The 17,918-nt window shown below is 38.9% G+C and overlaps 1 protein-coding gene across 12 annotated transcripts in view; it reads right to left on the bottom strand.

Moving 5' to 3' along the window:
* Positions 1–17,918, bottom strand: part of NRXN3 (neurexin 3) — a 964,547-nt gene that overhangs the window by 605,101 nt on the left and 341,528 nt on the right. For 9 of the 12 annotated variants that reach the window (XM_033514971.1, XM_015631158.2, XM_015631163.1 and 6 more), the window contains one exon: positions 13,411–13,437. The exons of the other annotated variants lie outside the window; for them this stretch is intronic. In XM_033514971.1, the coding sequence (XP_033370862.1) occupies positions 13,411–13,437 (27 nt within the window). The remainder of the gene's footprint in view (positions 1–13,410; positions 13,438–17,918) is intronic. 12 annotated transcript variants of the gene reach the window in all.

Here is a 17,918-nt window from a genome sequence, read left to right as displayed (position 1 = left end):
CTTGACAAATTTCTTCCTAGATTTTCCTGTGCCAGTGCAAAAACTGTACAGATTTCTGCACTGGATCTGCTGCAGTTTCAGAAGACTTACGGCTACTTAGGAGCAAAAGATTTGAAACTATTGTCACCTGAGACTGAATGTGAGGTTTATTTCAGTACTGATGCAATTAACAGTGTCCACATTTCATGGGTAGTGTTTTTCCCTAACTGATCAGCTTCAGGTATACCTGTAGTTAGCAGCTAAGCACTTTTCTTTCAATCAGTATGCAGCCTGAAGGTTTCCAGAAAGTGCACTGGCAATAAATTCAGTCACGAATCCTCCTTACAAACATAAAAGCTGGATCCCTCCACATAATACTGGTGCAGTAAGGAAACAAGAGTGAGTAAGAATGCATCATCTTTCTTTTTGCTCATACTTCCCTCTCTACTAAAACTTGCAGAGTAGCACCAGGGTTGAATGACTGCAACAAAGCTTTCCATCACTGTCAGAAATGCTTGAATAATGGCACCATATTAGGGCAAGGTTGAAAGCCCACAATATCAGTTCTCCTGCTTCTGCACATTCTGTCCTTCACTAATTCCATGGTGACAGTAATTCCACCACTATTGCAGCCTTGTAAGTATTCAATCATCAGCATCAGAATAATACTCTAAAGATAAAAATATAATTAAGAACTCCTCAGAAAAGGTTTTTAATTTTAGGCTTAAATCTTAACTCAGTGTGAAACAGAATCAAATATTCTTTTGGTGCTGTGACCAAAAAAGAGATGCCAAAATAAAGCAATGCTTTTGCTCATTTTCAGATTAAGTTACTGTTCCTCTGCAAAAAAAAAATAAAAAAGGAAAGTGGGTTAAAATATTTTACTACACATCCCTCCTTTAGTTTATTACAACTGCAGTTCTACAGGTATCCCTAAGTTTTTCTATATTCCCAAAGCTCTCAGGAAAGCGATGTTTCTCTTTCATTTCTGGTCCAGTCAGAAAAAGCAAAAGCATAAATCTTACATGAAAACGTGTTCATGTTCACCTATGGAGTCTCAACATGATACAAGTCACCAGAGGTAAACCTGTAACACATTAAAAAAGTTTTTCATTCAAAGGTAAGTGACTGAGATCCTCAGTCTTCTCAGACCTAAATTGTTCAGATCACAGTGTTTCAATTAGGCAACAAGTCTTCCAACATGAAGACATACCTGTACCAAGAACTTGGATTTACTTCATTTACCTCATGACAGGAAAAAAATATACAGAACCTCTCATTAGTGATAATTTCAGCTCTGAAAATGTCCCCATAATATTTGGGAGTAGATCTCTTAAGGCCTTAAGATTTGATTCTTCACAAATGCTGAACACCTAAAATCCTGTGAAATTTGGCAGGGGTTGACTACATTCAGTATATCTGCAAAATAGAGCTAAAGTAGAAAAACATCTTAATAACCTCCTAATGGACTACTGAAAACCATCATTTCAGCAATCAGAATGAAAGCTGGCTCTTTTCCCCTTACAATGCAGAAATAATTGACATTTGAAATCAATAAAAAGCACTGCAAGAAAGAGGAATAGATTTGTATTTTAACTCCATTTGAGTGAATTGGACAAAAAGGTTTTGCTTGGAAGGGCAAAGCAGAAAAAAACTACTCTCAAAATAAGGAAGAAATATTTCCTTATGATGCATCAAAGTTTACCTGAAACAGGAAAGTATCTTTTACTTTTCTATTACCCATCGTGAGGGAGGTGGCTGGCACTCTTTCAGAGTAACATTTTCCCACACTCCACCTTCTACATTCACACTTTGCAATTTGATAGGAAACATTCTCTAGCCCTTTGGCTCCCTAAAGAAATATCAGAGCCCAAGTTCTTTGTCCTGTTTTTCAATAGCTCCCTTGCTGGTCACTCTTTGAGCAATGGTGAAACACACTTATTTCTCAAGTTTATCTTGGCTCAGCTCAGGAAGTATCAGACTGAATTTATGGTAAAGAAAACCACAAGATCTTGTAGAAACTTAAAGTCAGGGGGTTTTGTTATGAAATTAACATTAGATGCGGTTCCAATACTAGCTTAAAATGGACTTCATATGTATTTGTTTAATTACTCCTACTCAGAATTCTCAGAGAGGTTCTGCTTCAGCTGAGGATTGGCTTTATGTCCTCCATGTGCCTCACAGGGTTTCTACAGCCTAATCAAGGAAACTCCTTTCTGAATTCATGCCTATTCGTGACTGAATATCAGCTACAACAATATAACTGGGTTTAATAAATATTTTCTATACCTTCTTAGCCTAGCTGCCCCACATCTACTCTTGGCTGTTCCTATTATGAAGGATTATCCATATTTCTGTACCAATTATTATAAAATACTTCCATTTCTTAAGTATTCTATAAAATTACAATCTCAAGAGGTGTTAAACATTTCTGTAGGTATTCCAACTGGTATATTTTATTAAGGATGTTCTGTACATATTTATTACATCAAACCTGATCTTAATTATCACTAGCTTTCCTGAACCCTGCTTCTGGAATCAGATGCAGATGGCAGAAAGAAATGTTTTAAATGCAGTACAGTATCCACGGTATGCGGATGTAAGTTCCAGGAAAGAACACTGAAGTTAGGATAACCTGATTTGGTGCAGTTGTGAGAGACACAGAAGAGTAGCTTCTGCTATGGCCTGGCAGTCCCTTCAGTCCCCACTTTTGTATTTATAGCATTTAAGGCACAAAGCTTCAGCTGCATGGCATCGGCTGTTTTCATCTGAGGCAAAAAGGAGTAACTCCAAGGAAGCAGAGCACAAACACTTGTTTGCTGTGCTGGCCTGTGGTACAGGCCACACTTTGCCAGAGTTACTTGCTTCCTGTAAAGCATGCAAGAGGCGGTAGCCCAGCGCTTCTGTCAAGCACCTGTTTGCATTCAAATTTCACACAGCTCTGCCAGTGAACAAAACCTTCATCTTTGCTGCTTTCTACAAAGCACTCTGAACACACCTTCAACCCTTTCACAGGTAGAAAACAGTAACACAGCAAACACAAAATGGTCACATCACTTTGGAGGTGCATTTAAGCTGCTCAGCACATGAACTGCGAGGAGACTACAAAATCTCCAGCTGCACCACGAGATGGTGCTCAGCCCCCTCTAAGACACACATGAAGTACACCAGAGTCAGGAAAGTTTCCTTGGACTGGGTACTGTCATTCCTAGCATAACCACACACATTTGGGCTTACAAATGATTCCTTCTATGCAGCCCTGCTGGATAGAGCATTCCCTGAAAAATACTGTTGTGCTGTAGAAAAAAAAAACAAAAACACAATACATAAAAATTTAAAAAAAAATAGAGAGGAAAAAAAAGGTTCTGCATTTTTAAATGTTTTTATGCTGCTCCACCTTTTCTGTCACATTTTCTTATGCTTGAATTAAATCAAAGCATGACTAGTGAGTGAAATATTATAAACCTTTATTACAACAAGAAGTGGTCAATTTTATAGGTGCTGCTTTCAGTGGCAATGATAATTTAGGAAGCAAGTTTCCTTTAATCTAAAATTATCCTAAGCACAAAAATATCATAATATAATGAATTTAAAGTAACAACCTTTCTTTCTTTCTAAGATAAGAAAGCACAGAATTAAATTAGGCTAGTTTCAGTCCATCACAAAAAGAAAAAAAAAAGAAGTGATATTATCCACACTTGTGGCACCAATATTTTGGCAATTCTAGGACTATGATCAGTATTTCCATGGGAGAAGGCAATTTGGTAGCAGAATAGGCTACAGTAGCAATGTGATTGGGGTACATGCAATTAAAGTTACAATATAATGGTAACTGCTAGTGTATGATTTGGCCAACTGAGTACTGACCTCTAAAAATCTCTCTAGGCCTCTATAAATATGCATCTATCATCTTGCATTAATGTTCAGAGTTGCCACATGATGTTTGATGCTATCTTTCACAGTAGAACTGGCTACATATTAGCAGCAATGAATATTTAATCTGTAAGAGCCCTCATAAACTCCTGGCTTCATTCACTATCCAACTAAGCAAACACTCCTTACTAGCCTACAAGGAAAAAAAAACTCCCACATTTCTATAGTTCTTACCAGGGCCTCTTTGCATTAAAACATTTTTATATTATGTCTGTCTTTAAAAAGGAATGATTAAATTCCATTAACATTTGCACCAAGCAGTTTTTTCTCTTGCACTAAACATGCATTTTGCTCAAATTAAAATCTGTACCATTATAAACTCTACACATGTCAACTGCAATGTAGGGAATCTGTTCCCTAGATATCTAGAACTCCTCACATACATGCAAATGGACTTGGGTTTTGGGACCAGAAAATATCAAACATATAACATCTTTCCCCAACTCAGGTAAGAAAGTCTTGTGGTTTTGCTTGCAGCAGAAAAATTTTGCAAATATTGTCCCCCATCTTGAAGTTAAGAACTAAACCCCACAAATTCAGGAGGAGAACCATGCTAGATGGAAGACTGCAACTTTAAGTTGTTTAAGTGCTTTCTTTGTTTGACAGCTCTGTAAAGTAGCAACAGCTTGAAACCTGAAAGATGCTCATGTGATCCAAAAACAATAGCAGTTGCATTTCTTCTTTTCCCTACCACTTCAAAACAGTGGGATGAATAATTTCAAGTAAGATTCCCTCACAAGAAAAGGGGGAACAGAAAATACTCTAATCCAAATGATGTCAGCATGTTAGCAGTTTATTAATATACAATTAAACCCTTACCTGAACCTGCTCTTGCATTAACAGGGTAATTAGCATAACTTCCCTGTTTTGTTTCAAGCTTTCTGGTGATTCTGTACTCCAGTTTCATGAGAAAACAAAAATAATAAAATATTCTTAGATGATTAAAATCTACCTGGTGATCTGGTTTCCAGTTCATAGTCAGGTGTGGACACTGGGAAATCCATTAAAAGGAAGAAGATATATTTCCATAATGAAGTGAGCTCACATGACTGTTTAATATAGTAATCACTGAAGTGACACAAATCAAAACTATATTTAACTGGAAAAATTACTTGAGGACTTCTCTCAGGCTTTCTAACTTCTCACATTCAGAATGAAAATGCTCAGCACATTGCATTTTCCACTAGGTAGAAAATTATTTATAATGATATAATGAATCTTCACCACTGATCAGACACATCTGTGGCATCTTGGTCAGGTTTCTTCTGCCATCAAGGCTTCCCACATAGTGTACTCCCCTTGCACAAAAGGAGCATGAAGGCAACAGCTGTCTTCTTTGGCCCTGAAATCTCAAGAGTCACCATTTTTTGAAAGGAGCAGACGATAAGACATTAGAAGAGAATACATTACTGCTGAGAGGTTTGCTAAACACACATTTCCAGAGATGCAGCAGCAATGCACGCTTGCCATATGCACCTTACACCAGTGTGCACCAGCCTGATCAAGAAAGATCCTCTCTGGGAGAAAAAGGGTTTTTGTTCTCCATGACTCATTTTGTCCCTACACTAACAGTAAACATTTCTAAGCTGCTTCTTCCAGAGGCAGGCACAAATCTGCAGCTCACCTTTCCCCACCTCACTTCTTAGCAGCCAAAATTTAAACACAGAAGCATCAGTAGATATTTTTTAAGTGAACTTCTTAGTGCTGTGCACAACTTCTCTGGTCCCAGAGAGAAGTTTTCTTGGAGCAGTGTCTTTTGCCATACATACCAGCCTAGCAGTGGAAAATACAGTTAATGTGATGGGTCACTGTGGCAGGACAGTATCAGTCACTGCTGAAAGAGGTGGGCTGTGAGGATTGTTAAACCTGGAATAAGCCTCTCAGCTGTGGAAAGACAGTTTTTCTCTATCATCAATTCTCTCAGCATTCATGGAAACAGCAGCCAATACTAAAGCCCTAATGCAGTCACTATTTGATTTTAAGATAGTCAGCAGCCTGATGTCTTAATCCTGGAAACAATATACTTCATACTCCTACACAGCTCTCTGGTGCTACCTCTCACATATCAAGTTTCCTCAACTTTGTGCTTTGTGTAGAAAAAGAAAATCAGTGAATTGAAAAAAGAAATTACCAAATACTTGATGGCTGGACACCATAAATGACATTGTTTCAGTCTACCTTTAGCCCTCTATTTTACTGTATGGCAGCAAAAGCATTGCCTTTCTAAGTTCTGTATCGAAATGTTCACAAGCTTTCAAGGGTATGTTCTTTTCCTGGGTGTACTGGGTCTGGCTGAGAGAGAGTTAAATTTCTTCAGACCAACACACACAATGCCATGTTTTAGATTTGCTAGCAAAACAGTGATGATAATACACAGACAGGCAGAGAGTGAGAGCAGCTGTGTGCTTCTTAACCACCTACAGGGGTTAAACCACAACACTGAGGAAAGTGCAAGTGATGACAGCTGATCTGAAAAGAACACAAATCAATTTATACAAGGAAAGTGGCCAAAATAACAAATTGAGGTGCTTACACATTTTTCTATCAAAGTTGTTTTTTTTTTTCCCCCAGGCATCCTGGCTGAGATCCTGCAAATATTGCAATAGAAAAGGAAAAAGGGAAACAAGACTGTTTTCCTCAGATGTGAGAAAGGAAGCTGATAATATAACAACTGGTGGATAAGAGAGAAATGTTGCTGACCACAATTAGTTAATTCAGTGTATCATTAAATAAAATCTAGCATCAAAAGATTTCTTCCTAGGTTACTCCAAGCTTCAACAGTATCTTTCTCCTCTAAAAATAAAATAAAAATAAAAATTTAAAAAAAAACAAACAAAACAAAAACTACCTACCTCAAGCTTTTCATATTTCATAATCTTTGTTATAGCATCCAAGATCCCAATACTTAATTAGCATTTTTAATATTAAGTAATGTGTACCTATCTTAGTGACTGACAGGATGATTGATACAGTTTGTTCTGACCTTCAAAACAGTTCTCTTTTGTAGTTATAATCCCACAGAAGGGGTGAGAGGCTACAGAAATTGAAAATTATATATAAATATAAATGTACAACAAACACAATCTTTTCAAAAGTCAAAAGGAATCAAGAAAAGCTGCTGGTGTAGGAATACTAGCCAGTAAACCAGAAGAGCTGTTTTCCAAAAGTTGTCATTGATTCCTGACAAATGACTGCTGAGTCTCCAAGGTTAGTTTTCTTTCTCGTTAGGTCTAGCCACAGCAATTTAGGTAAAAATAATGCAGAACACATTTTGCCAAGCTCTGCTTTCATCATTGCCATCTCTCCATACTGATGATCTGTCTCTCCCTGAGTACTGAAACTGAAGACTCAGAACTGAGACTTTCAAGGGATGACCTGACTGCTGTTAACTAACATCTGGGCCCAGTTGAATTCTAGAAAACACGGACTTGTGTTTGTAGCCTAGATCTGTGGCCCCTAATGAAATATTCTGGGACCTTGTGATACAGCAAACTGCAGTTTAGGATTGCTCAAACAAATTATGCCACAGGAAAACCTTAATCTTCATGGCACTGTCTGGATGAGGAGGGCTAAAGACACTGTGAAAAGCCTGTGCTCATTAAACTCAGTGTTCTGCCCCCAATAATGGCAATCACGAGTACCTCTTTACCAGTCACTCCTTATCCAATATCCACTGATCCTTAAAGCTCACTGATTTGGCCTTAAATTTACAGAACAGGTGGTGCCCAACATAGCAAGCAGTGCTTGTGCTGATTGATTTTTGTCTTTATAACTATTTAAAGCCTCATTAGAGATGCTCTCTCTGAGTTGTTCACAAACAAAATTAATAACATATAAAATACTAATTTCCTTCTAGATCCTGAGGCAGGAGTTTTCAGTTTTGTGACAATATTCTTTGATTAAAAAAAAAAGAAGTGAATATTCTGCCAACTAATTACACAATGTAATCTACAGAGGACATATTGTCTAGATATCAGTGAAGTGGAGCAGTTTCTCACATGTGCTTTACATTTTCTCTCTCAACCAGATAGATGTCCACGTAGAACCCAGCCTAAAAAGGGACTTAGCCTCTCCACTGCAACTGATAATTCCTTGGATTCTGCTGCATCTTTGTAAAACAAGCTCAGAAGCACTATTTCCCTTTGTAGGGGTACCAAGCAACTTCTCAATTGAAAACATGTCCTGGTTTGGGTTAAGGACAGGGTTAATTTTTTGCAGTAGCCATGGGGGTGGGGAGCCTGGAGCTGTGTGGGCATGGCCAGGGCCCTAATATTATTCAATACCATTTCATGTCATTGCCAGGGCAGGGAAAGGGACTCTCTTTTTGGGAAGAAAGAGTATTCCTTTCTGTTCATGGGGAAAGCTCGGGTGGGTGGAGGTTCTGCCTGAAATTGTTTTTCATTGTCCCAGGCTTGGTGGGAATTTTGTGTGTAAATCACCCTTTCTTTGTACATTTTTTGTAATTGCTATTGTTGCTGTTCATTTTCTTATTTCATGGACAATTCCAACAAACAGTTCTTAACTTATCCCTGCCTTTTGTCTCCCACTGAAGGGGAGGGAAGGGAGCAGCTCATGGTTTTCTTTCCATTGGGAGTACTAAATTGGAGAATACCATTCCTAAACTATGACATTAAGTCAAGAGGGTATTTTTCCTACTGGCTTGAATCAAGAAAGTCTGAGGTCATTTTGTAGTAGCTGCCACAGGGAAGAGGAATTTGTTGTGTTATGAAATAAAGCTCATCCGCACATCCATAAAAGAGCTCAGAGAGACAGCAGACAAGAGGGGGAGCACAAATAATGTCTTCCTGGGTTATATCCAGGGCCATCAGCCCACCAGAGACCCATATGCACAAACCCCAAGGAGCACGGGCAGAGCAGCAGGTGGGAGCACAAATCACAGACTCCTGAGCAAAGAAAACCTTGTCCGGGTCTCTCCCAGGGCTGCCCTGGCAGAGCCATTGCTTCCAGTGTCCCAGCATGACACTCATCACTATTTGATAGCTCTTGTTATCACCTTTTGGATTAAGGGGATTGCTGCATAGAGTGGGACATTTGCAAAGTCAGGGAAAAGTGGTTTGGGGCCAGACAGACTTACTAGGGGATGTTTAAAGGGAGAAACCAAAGGCACAAAGAGGGAGAAGTTTAGGTGATTTTGGGAAGAGCAAGAGTGGGAAAATAAATAAGGGTAAGGGGATAAAAAGGACTGGGCATGTAAATAGCTGCTGATCAGTATGTTTATCTGATTTGTGCAGCCTGTCCTGTCTTATTAAATCCTTTTCTATGTCTTTCCTAGGTGAGAGCCCTTTATTCTCTGTGCATGAGGGTGAACGGGGCTCTGAGAGCAGTGACTGGAGTCAGACCATGGGGTCAACAGGCCCAGGTGTTCATGGTGCCAGAGCCTGGAAAGAATGTGAGTTTGTGAACTCTAGCAATGGGCCTGCCAAGAGCACATCTTCAGCTTGCTACAAATAAAACCTGGGAACAAGCAGTGGCATAATCTTCCTGATTATGTTTAAATGGAGTTAGGAGATAGTACAGTCACAAATACGATGTGTATGTTTAATCATACTGCTTCACTTTCAAAACAATGTTTTTTCATTAGAGTACTATTAAGATTTCATTAAAATGACATTAATATCAGCAGGAATTGGATAAGAACACTGGGATTTACAATATTTTGATCAGAGCTAGCACAGCTTCCTATTTACTTACCATAAAACAGAAAAAAGAAAATCTTAAACCTCTCCCAGAAAGTTACACATCATAGATTCATATTTTATGTTGTTACAGTGGCACTTAATAAAATGAAATGTTAACACTGCACTGAATAAGGCATTAAATACAGTAAGCACGGCATCCAAAACAGGAGAACCAAACATATTCTAGCTGTCATTATTTTCAAAAATTAATTTGATTTCAAACAACATGTTAAATGTGAGAACTCACAGAGACACAGAATCAACTGTGTAGCAGTGATTAGACTGATTTTTTTATTCTCTTCCATTTATGCTTTTAGCAGCAGTTAAGAGAACAAGATATGGAAGTTTTGAGGCATTAAAAGTGACATGAAAATAGACAATAGCTTGTCTGGCATGCTTTAGCAAGAAAAAAAAGCCTCATTATGAAATAACAAGCAATAAGACACAAGTGTTCACTGTCCCAAGGAGCTACTTCTGGCAGATCTCTCATAGAATTAGTGTCAAAGTATGTGACTGAATATTACCACACCACATAAAAGGCTTTCAGGAGAGAGAACTAGACCTAGAGTAGTAGCCTAAAAAGAATAGAGTGAAAGCACCTCCATAATCTAACAAATCTGTAGGACACACAGCTCTGTGCTCCGTACTTATACTGAGCTGAATGCTCAAAACTATCCACATCTAATCTGATATGAAGTGGGGTCACTGGATATGGAATAATGAAATTAAGGAGTAGATAACTTTGAAAAAATGAAGAAAAATCAGAGCGCCAGACATGGCACAAACTATGAAACTATCAGAACTTCAACTTTCTTCAAAGTGAACAACGCATTTCAACAAACAGTTTAGAGGAGAGGGACCATTTTCTTAGGAAATCCTACTTTAAAAAAAAAAACAAAAATGTGTAGGTAGAATTCCAGGAGACTTTAATACTTAGACTTTATGTATTCTACCCATGAATCCAACCAATAAAATTGTGCTTTCCATTATGTCTGCGTTATGTTGAGGAATTGTTCAATGCACCTTCACACAGTTTATTTGGAAATCCTGGTCCTGCTTTTAGTTGCACTGATTTCACACTCAGAGGAAAAGAGAGTTACTACACAGCTACCTAAATGTGTGAGCAAAAGTATTGTTGGGTCCTTCTAAATATGCAGAAACAGAAAAGATCAGTTTAGGTATCTTCAAGAGGGAAAGGAAAGAATTAGATAAGTAAGTACAGAGACAGTAAAAAACTGAAATCCAACAATGATGAAACACAGAGAGAAGGTAAGATGAAATGATGAAAAACAATGGTTTGCATATATATATGCAAATATGTATATTGATATACAATAGCCCAAACATATATAAGAGAAAAGCCCTCAATCTTTTCAATGAAAATTAAGAGCAAGTATAAATGCTTACCTGGGACAATATGCAAGGCTTCTCTCAAACTTCAGTGCTTGAAGTAGTGGGCTATTAAGCTACATGTTCCACGAAATCCCAAAAGTACAGCTCTGTTTACCTTTAAAACCATTCACTGGGTGCCTTCTATTCAGTTACCAGTGGCAACTGCTTGACCTGAAACTCTTTAACTGCTGGGAAGCCCATTTGTCAAGTTACTTTAAAACACTCCTGCTCATCTCAACAGACCCTGGCAGACACATCTGTATGTGGATAACTCCCTCTGCACAAGTAAATGTCAGTGTGCCTGCAGGAATGCTTACAGTGATATTTGGTCTGCTTCTGCCTAACCATATTTTATTCATTCAAGGATACAAGTTTCACCAATCCCCAGCAGGCTCCCTTCCAGGACACGGGACAGCTGACCTGAGTTATTGCAACAGGCAGCAAAAAAAACCAAGGTCCTGGAGGGACTAAGACTAGAGATGTTCATTTTCCGCAAAGCATCATGAAAAATAAATTAGGAAGATCCAATGTGTTTTAAATAAAGAAATAAATTTAAACCTTCAGAGGAAGACTGTATTTAAAAATGCAACAGGCTTAACTATTAAAAATGGATGGTAGCAAAATGATTCAGGATGTTTTGTTGCTTATGGGGAAACTAACAAAAAAATGGAATTCAAACTGTCTTCCCATTGCTTTCATTGTAGGATTCTCTTTTTCCTCTCTTTTTGTTCTCATTCTTTTGAATCTTTCTTCCAATTAGTGCTAGCTTTTTATTTGCATAAAAACCAGACAATTGCTACTTGCTACTAAAGCTGATTTCCCACCTGAAGATGGTCTTCCATAGCTAAGCTTTTAACAGGCAGCTGTCATCAAAAGTTGAAGGTGCTGGCAATATCAGATTGTTGTCCAGTACCAGAGGAAATGGATCCTCAGATGACAAACAGCATAAAGAACTATGGAGCAAGTGATTTGATAGAGTTACAGCTGGTTAAGCAGCAAGAGTATATGAACTCTTATGAAGCAAAAGATCCTATTTTTATGTAAATGTCCTCACCACTGCTGTGTAAAATATGGCAATCTCAGCTACTACATTCAAGACACTTTTTTTTTTCCTATTGCACAGTCTATCTTGAAATTTAGTGTGAAAACTTCCAAGAGCAAAAGGAATTCAACAAGACCTGTCAAGATCTGAGTCATACACTGACTAATCCCACTTGTAGTGGTTTAATCCCATACAACAACTAAGCACCACGCAGCTGCTTCCTCCCATCAGTGGGATGAGAATGAAAATCAGAAAAAGGTAAAACACGTGGGTTGAGATAACAACCTAATAATTGAAATAAAGTAAATTATCATGAACAAGCTGCTGTGGCATATCAGAGCTTCTCCCCAGCTACAGACTCCCAGGAACCACTTCCCAAGTCCAAAAAACAAGCTGCTCACATTTTTGTGCAAAGTAGGGTCTCAATCAGCTGCCATTTGCCCTTCATAAATACTTCTACATAAAATCTAACACAGAGGACCTGCCAGTTTAGGAATCTGATAACAAATTAAGATAACCCTCAAAGCATTCTTGAGAGTTAAGTAGCTCCATTGTTTGGGGAGTGCTTTTTACTTTGAGGCCTGCCTACATCAAGTTTAATCAGCTCTTTGAAGTAGAACAGAAAAGATTTGGCTTGCTCAGTCAGTCTAGAAATGGATATGATCTTTCACTATTATTTTTCACAACAATTTTATAATCCTTTCTTCCTATTTCTACATACTGAAAGAAATCTTAGGTGACCCATAGGTTCAAATGGAATTTCTTACAGAAACCTAAGCATGGCAAATGCTATATATATATAGATATCTATACAAAGTATACATAATAGACTCTAAATGTAAAATCTATTTTTTCTTTCTTCTATCTGCAAATAAAAATTACTTTGAATATATATCATGTTAAGTTGTCAACATTCTGCAGTAAAGCAAGAGTTAGAAGCTTGGTTTTTTTGTTTTTAAATACGCCTGCCTTTTTGTAGTGGAGAAGTGCATACAGTACCTGTTGTTATTCTTATGTGGTTCCTTAAAAGTTTTCATAAAGACAACAGGTTACCAGTGAAATATAGTATCAGCTCATCAGGTTCTTCAGGTGCTCTTCTGCAAAGCTATGAAATAACAGTTCATCCCATCCTTGTAGAAACCTAACACAAAATTTTTCACATACAATCACCTTAAAGTCTTCCCTCCTCCCTCTCCAGCTTCATATCCCACCCAACCCTTCAATTCCAGAAGACTTTTTTTAGAGAAAAGGAAAAAAAAAAAAAAGAAAAAAGAAAAGAAAAACAGCTTATAAAACAGTAAAGAAAATAAAGTTATTTTAATATATATAGAAAGAGAACAAAATGAAACTTGAGGGAAAACTTACTGGCGTTACAGTTTATCCTGATACAGTCTAGATGGGGAAAAATAAATGAAAGATGAAATTGCATCCTTCAAGGTAACAGCTGCAGACATCCAAAAACAATCAGTCCACCCTTCCGGGGACAGACACACGCAAAGAGATGTGGCCATTTTATACTTATACACAGTCTGTACAAGTTCAGGAGTGGGTGTATATGTACAGTATATTCTATGTAAATATCTGTTACATATATATACATATATATACACACATATATATATACACATATGTATAGAGAAATATACCAGTATACATACATAGCCACATGTTGACACAGAAAGTTCTTTTCTTCTTATAGAAACCTACAAATCTAAGAGAATCTTCCACTCCAGACCATGAACTGATATGAATTACAATTAAAAAATTTATAATTAAGGCATAAAAATCTCCCTCAAGACACAAGTCACATTCACGTGTCATTTTGCTTTTTAGAGACCTTTAGCAATTTCTCTAAGCTTGAAGCTCAAACCTTTACACTTGGTTTCTTTTAAATTAATTTGTATTGTTATTGCATAAATACACCATCTGTCAACAGAGAATACCTGTAAAATCAGTCTATGAGGTTTGTTGGTGCAATATTTAACCCTTTCCAGCTCTCCCAAAGACAGACCCTCTTCTCATTCCCCCAAAGCCAGCCCAAAACACTTTTCAAGATGTGCACAGACACATTTGACGCTGTCCGCTCAGGTGAGGAAAGGGTTAATATACTGCCCAGTTGTGTCCTATCATAAAATGGCCACTTGCAAACAGCTAACCGCACGAACGCCCAGCCCAGATTTCAGCTAGTTCTGGAGGTTGGGAATGCTTTTTTCTGGGGCTTGGCAGGGAGAATGGGGATTTCTTTCAAAGGTGCCCAGCCCTGCCAGTTCCCCAGAGCCCGATCTCATCTTGCTGTCTGAACGCTGAGTGGGGTGTTTGTAACGTTCAGGGAGAAGATGAAATAGGCAGTGAAGTGGCAGATCTGGGAACCTTTGCTGGCCCTGCTTCATTCAGAGGTCACAGGAAAGGGAGGGACAAAGAGAGGGATAAGGAGAGAAAAACAGGGTTGTGCTTGTGGAATCTAATAAATGGCAACTGAGTAGTCTCCACAAAGCTAGCAAGCTGAGGTAGGAGAGCCTGAGCTAGAGGGTTTCTGAGCATTGCTCCTCTCTTTTAACACACTAATGCTCAGCATATCGCAGGATACGATCCATTAGAGGATCTTTCATTTATAAATGCCTATTTACAGCCTTGTGGACGTCCACTGCTGTGGCATCTAACATAGGTGAGGGCTTTCATATTAGTGCTATTACATATCTTGGGCTATGTTGACCTTCTCTCAGGAAATCAAGGCCGTGAATAATAGCACCATGCTAGTGGACATGTTGTCTGGACAACTAGAATTTTAATCACCAGGAATGGTTGTATTTATTACAGAAATGTGGCCCAGCAAGTGAGATTATACAAAATGGCAGAGAAATACGATGCAGTTTGCTTCCTAACTGGACCAATTTTACGTTTGCTCAGACAGATGTAGGAAAATTATTTAAGCAGCTAAACACAGTTCTTAAAAAATGAAGGAGGGGAAAGAACAAGAGTCTATAAATAATAAATAAAGAATTGTAATGAGCAGGGACATACCAATCACAAGTAACATAGCCAGAGAGAGTCTGTTTTCAAGCAGAACTTCTCCTGAGAAAATCTGGGTTTGGTTTTGTGCGATTAGGTTTGTCATGTGTCGTCAACCGCAACAGAAAAGTGGGAGCAAACAGCCCTGGAGCAACCGCTACGATCACCACACAGTGGTGGCTATATCCCTTTACAGGAGCTGGGTGGGGTAAAGGGAGCTCTGAAGTACATGCAGGGGAACTTCTCTCTCTGACCTGATGGAGAGTGACAGCAAGAGAGACACCCAAGTCTCACTGCAGGCAAGTGAGATCAAGAGAGTTGCTACAGCTGGAACATGGGAATTTCTTACAGACTAAAGAGCAAGTATGCTGGAAAGGGAACACACATGGCTGGTTCTCAGCAACATTCATCAGAGACTAAAATCACTCTTGTGTTATTGATGTCTGCAAAGTTTTGTTGTTTTGGTTTGTTTTTGTTCAGTGATACCACAATAACTATATGTCCTAGGGCTTGCCCTCAGGCTGAAACACTACTCCAGATGAAGGGATAGACATTTCAAACTGAAAATCAGTGTAGCCCTTATCTTAGCTGCAAGATTCCTATTTCAAAGGATGAGAGTCCAGGCCACTGAGAGGGCTGCCCTGACAAGTACATGGCACTACTACATCTGCAGACTGTGAGCACAAAGTCTGCAATGCCATGCAATTGGGAGCCAGACAGAAACACGCAGGTGCACTCCAAAGGAAGCAGCTCCTCATCCAGGTTTCATCTAACTGGATCCTGCAGGGCACCTAAGAGAGGGTATCTGCTTGTGCTGTTACACCAGCACCACCATACCATCCACACTACCATCAAAGAATGTACATAGAGGCTTTTTCTGTTGCCTTAATTTTGAGCCTTGCCCAAAGCAATGTAAAAATATTCCAACCATTAGTTCATAAAGCTTTTCTCTCCCTCTGAAATCAGTTTTTGAAAAGGAAGAAAACACTTATGTTCCTCTAAATTAATACAACAGTACAAATCCAAAGCAGAGGAGATTTTTCCTGGTGGTAAAGGTACAGGGGTAGTCTGGTCTTTGTGCTCAAAGCAGGAGCATCTGGTTAATTCAGGAGTAATTAAAAAAACTCCTCGGGATTCCTCCTGCACAGTACCAGGGCAATAAGAATTCTGGTAATCATCATCTGGGGCACTCAGCCCTGTTATCAGTATTTGCTTCTGAGATAGGTTTTGGAGATGAGTATGCTTGAACAGTTGTAAATCCAGTCACCTGCCAGTTCAGCAACTGGACAGGGAATGTGGTGGATAGAAGGGAAGTGAAAATTGAGTCTGTTACTGTATGGGGTGCAGGATTAGCTGGGAAGACCTTCTGCAGTTACTTTCTTTTCATTAATTGTCTAATGTAAACCAGAAGCTCCTTCCTTAGTGTGCAGATGAAAGGTTTTCCAGAGCATATTACCTGGAAAATGGGCCAAAGACACTCTCCTTCCAAAAGGTTAAATAGCTCAATTGCAGTTGGCTTACACAAGGGATCCATTGCTTGAATGGAGGTATCTTTAGCAGCTAACAGATATCTGAAAATTAGGCCTGTGTTTCTTACCATTTTTATTCTTTTGTCTGAAAATAGTAATATGTATTTGATGCTGCTAAGGCTTCAGGCTTTTTTAATCCTCAAATCAAGAAAGAAAGTCACCTTTACTACGTAAGGACAAAATGGTTTTTTCTTTGGATGAGCAGCCATATGTGGCTATGGAAGAGTACATAAGGGCAAGAAAAGGCCAAAAAAGGTAATCAGGGCCCAACTGTTTCTAAGCTCACTCTGAGTTATTTCCTATGGGAAAACCAGATAAAGTCCTGTGTACATTTATCCTACATTACATTGAGGCTCCTTGCCTCTGTCCTACTTGCACTATTTTTATATAGAAATGGCAAAAGAAACTTTCCCTTTTGGATGGGCAAACACGGCTCTGACACCCTTCAGGATTTATCTTAGGAAAAGATAGGTGAGAGAGATCAGTACACTGCCTTAAGAGGAGGCAGGAAATATTTATCCTAGTCACTGGTGACCTGAAGATATATCAGGCCAGGAAGAAAGAAACCTGAAATATTCTTTAATGAAAGTCAGCATAACATTATAACCCTCCCACTTATTAATGGCAGAAAAAATGTGAATGTGGATCTCCCTATCAGACCAGCCATTTCGTTCCCTTTCTGCACATCATCTCGGCATCAAAACTCATTCCCAAGCATGTTCCAAGCTATGATTTGCATTATTTCTCTCTCTCTCTCCTTCCACTCCAGACTCATTTGTTCAAAATCCTTCCCAAGGGAAGTAAGATGCATATCACATATGGATTTCTATTCTTCACACAACAAAACCTGAAACTACTTAGAGTCCTGCTGTCAACACGAAGAGTTGCAGTGTCACAGGCACCAGCACTGGAAAGGTCTGAAGCAACTTCCTTGCACCCTTCCTCAGAGAATTATTCATTGCTGCTCTTCCTTTCCCTTTCCACCTTCTAGAGCAAGCACCCAGCTGCCCAAGGCCACCCATGCCCACTGTGCCTCTCTCCCCTGGCTGTTTGGACACTGAGTGCTGAGGGGTGAGAGGGATATGCCAGCCCCTGCAGGCTGCTCCGTATGCTCTGTTCTCAGGGCTGTTTGCTGTGCGGGCCGCAGGCTTCAGGCCTTTGAAGGGTCGAATACCATCTTTTGATTTACCATGGCTGATGGGGTATGGGAAAGCTTTACAACCAAAACACACAGAAGAGTCAAAAAAAAAAAAAAAAAAAGGAAAATAAAGAAAAGGAAAAAAATCGTAGTAAATACTTTAATTAAGACACAAATGATAATAAGTAATCGAATGA

This window comes from Parus major, chromosome 5 (genome assembly GCF_001522545.3).
Source record: "Parus major isolate Abel chromosome 5, Parus_major1.1, whole genome shotgun sequence".
NCBI lineage: Eukaryota > Metazoa > Chordata > Aves > Passeriformes > Paridae > Parus > Parus major.
This window is presented reverse-complemented; position numbering and strand designations above follow the sequence as displayed.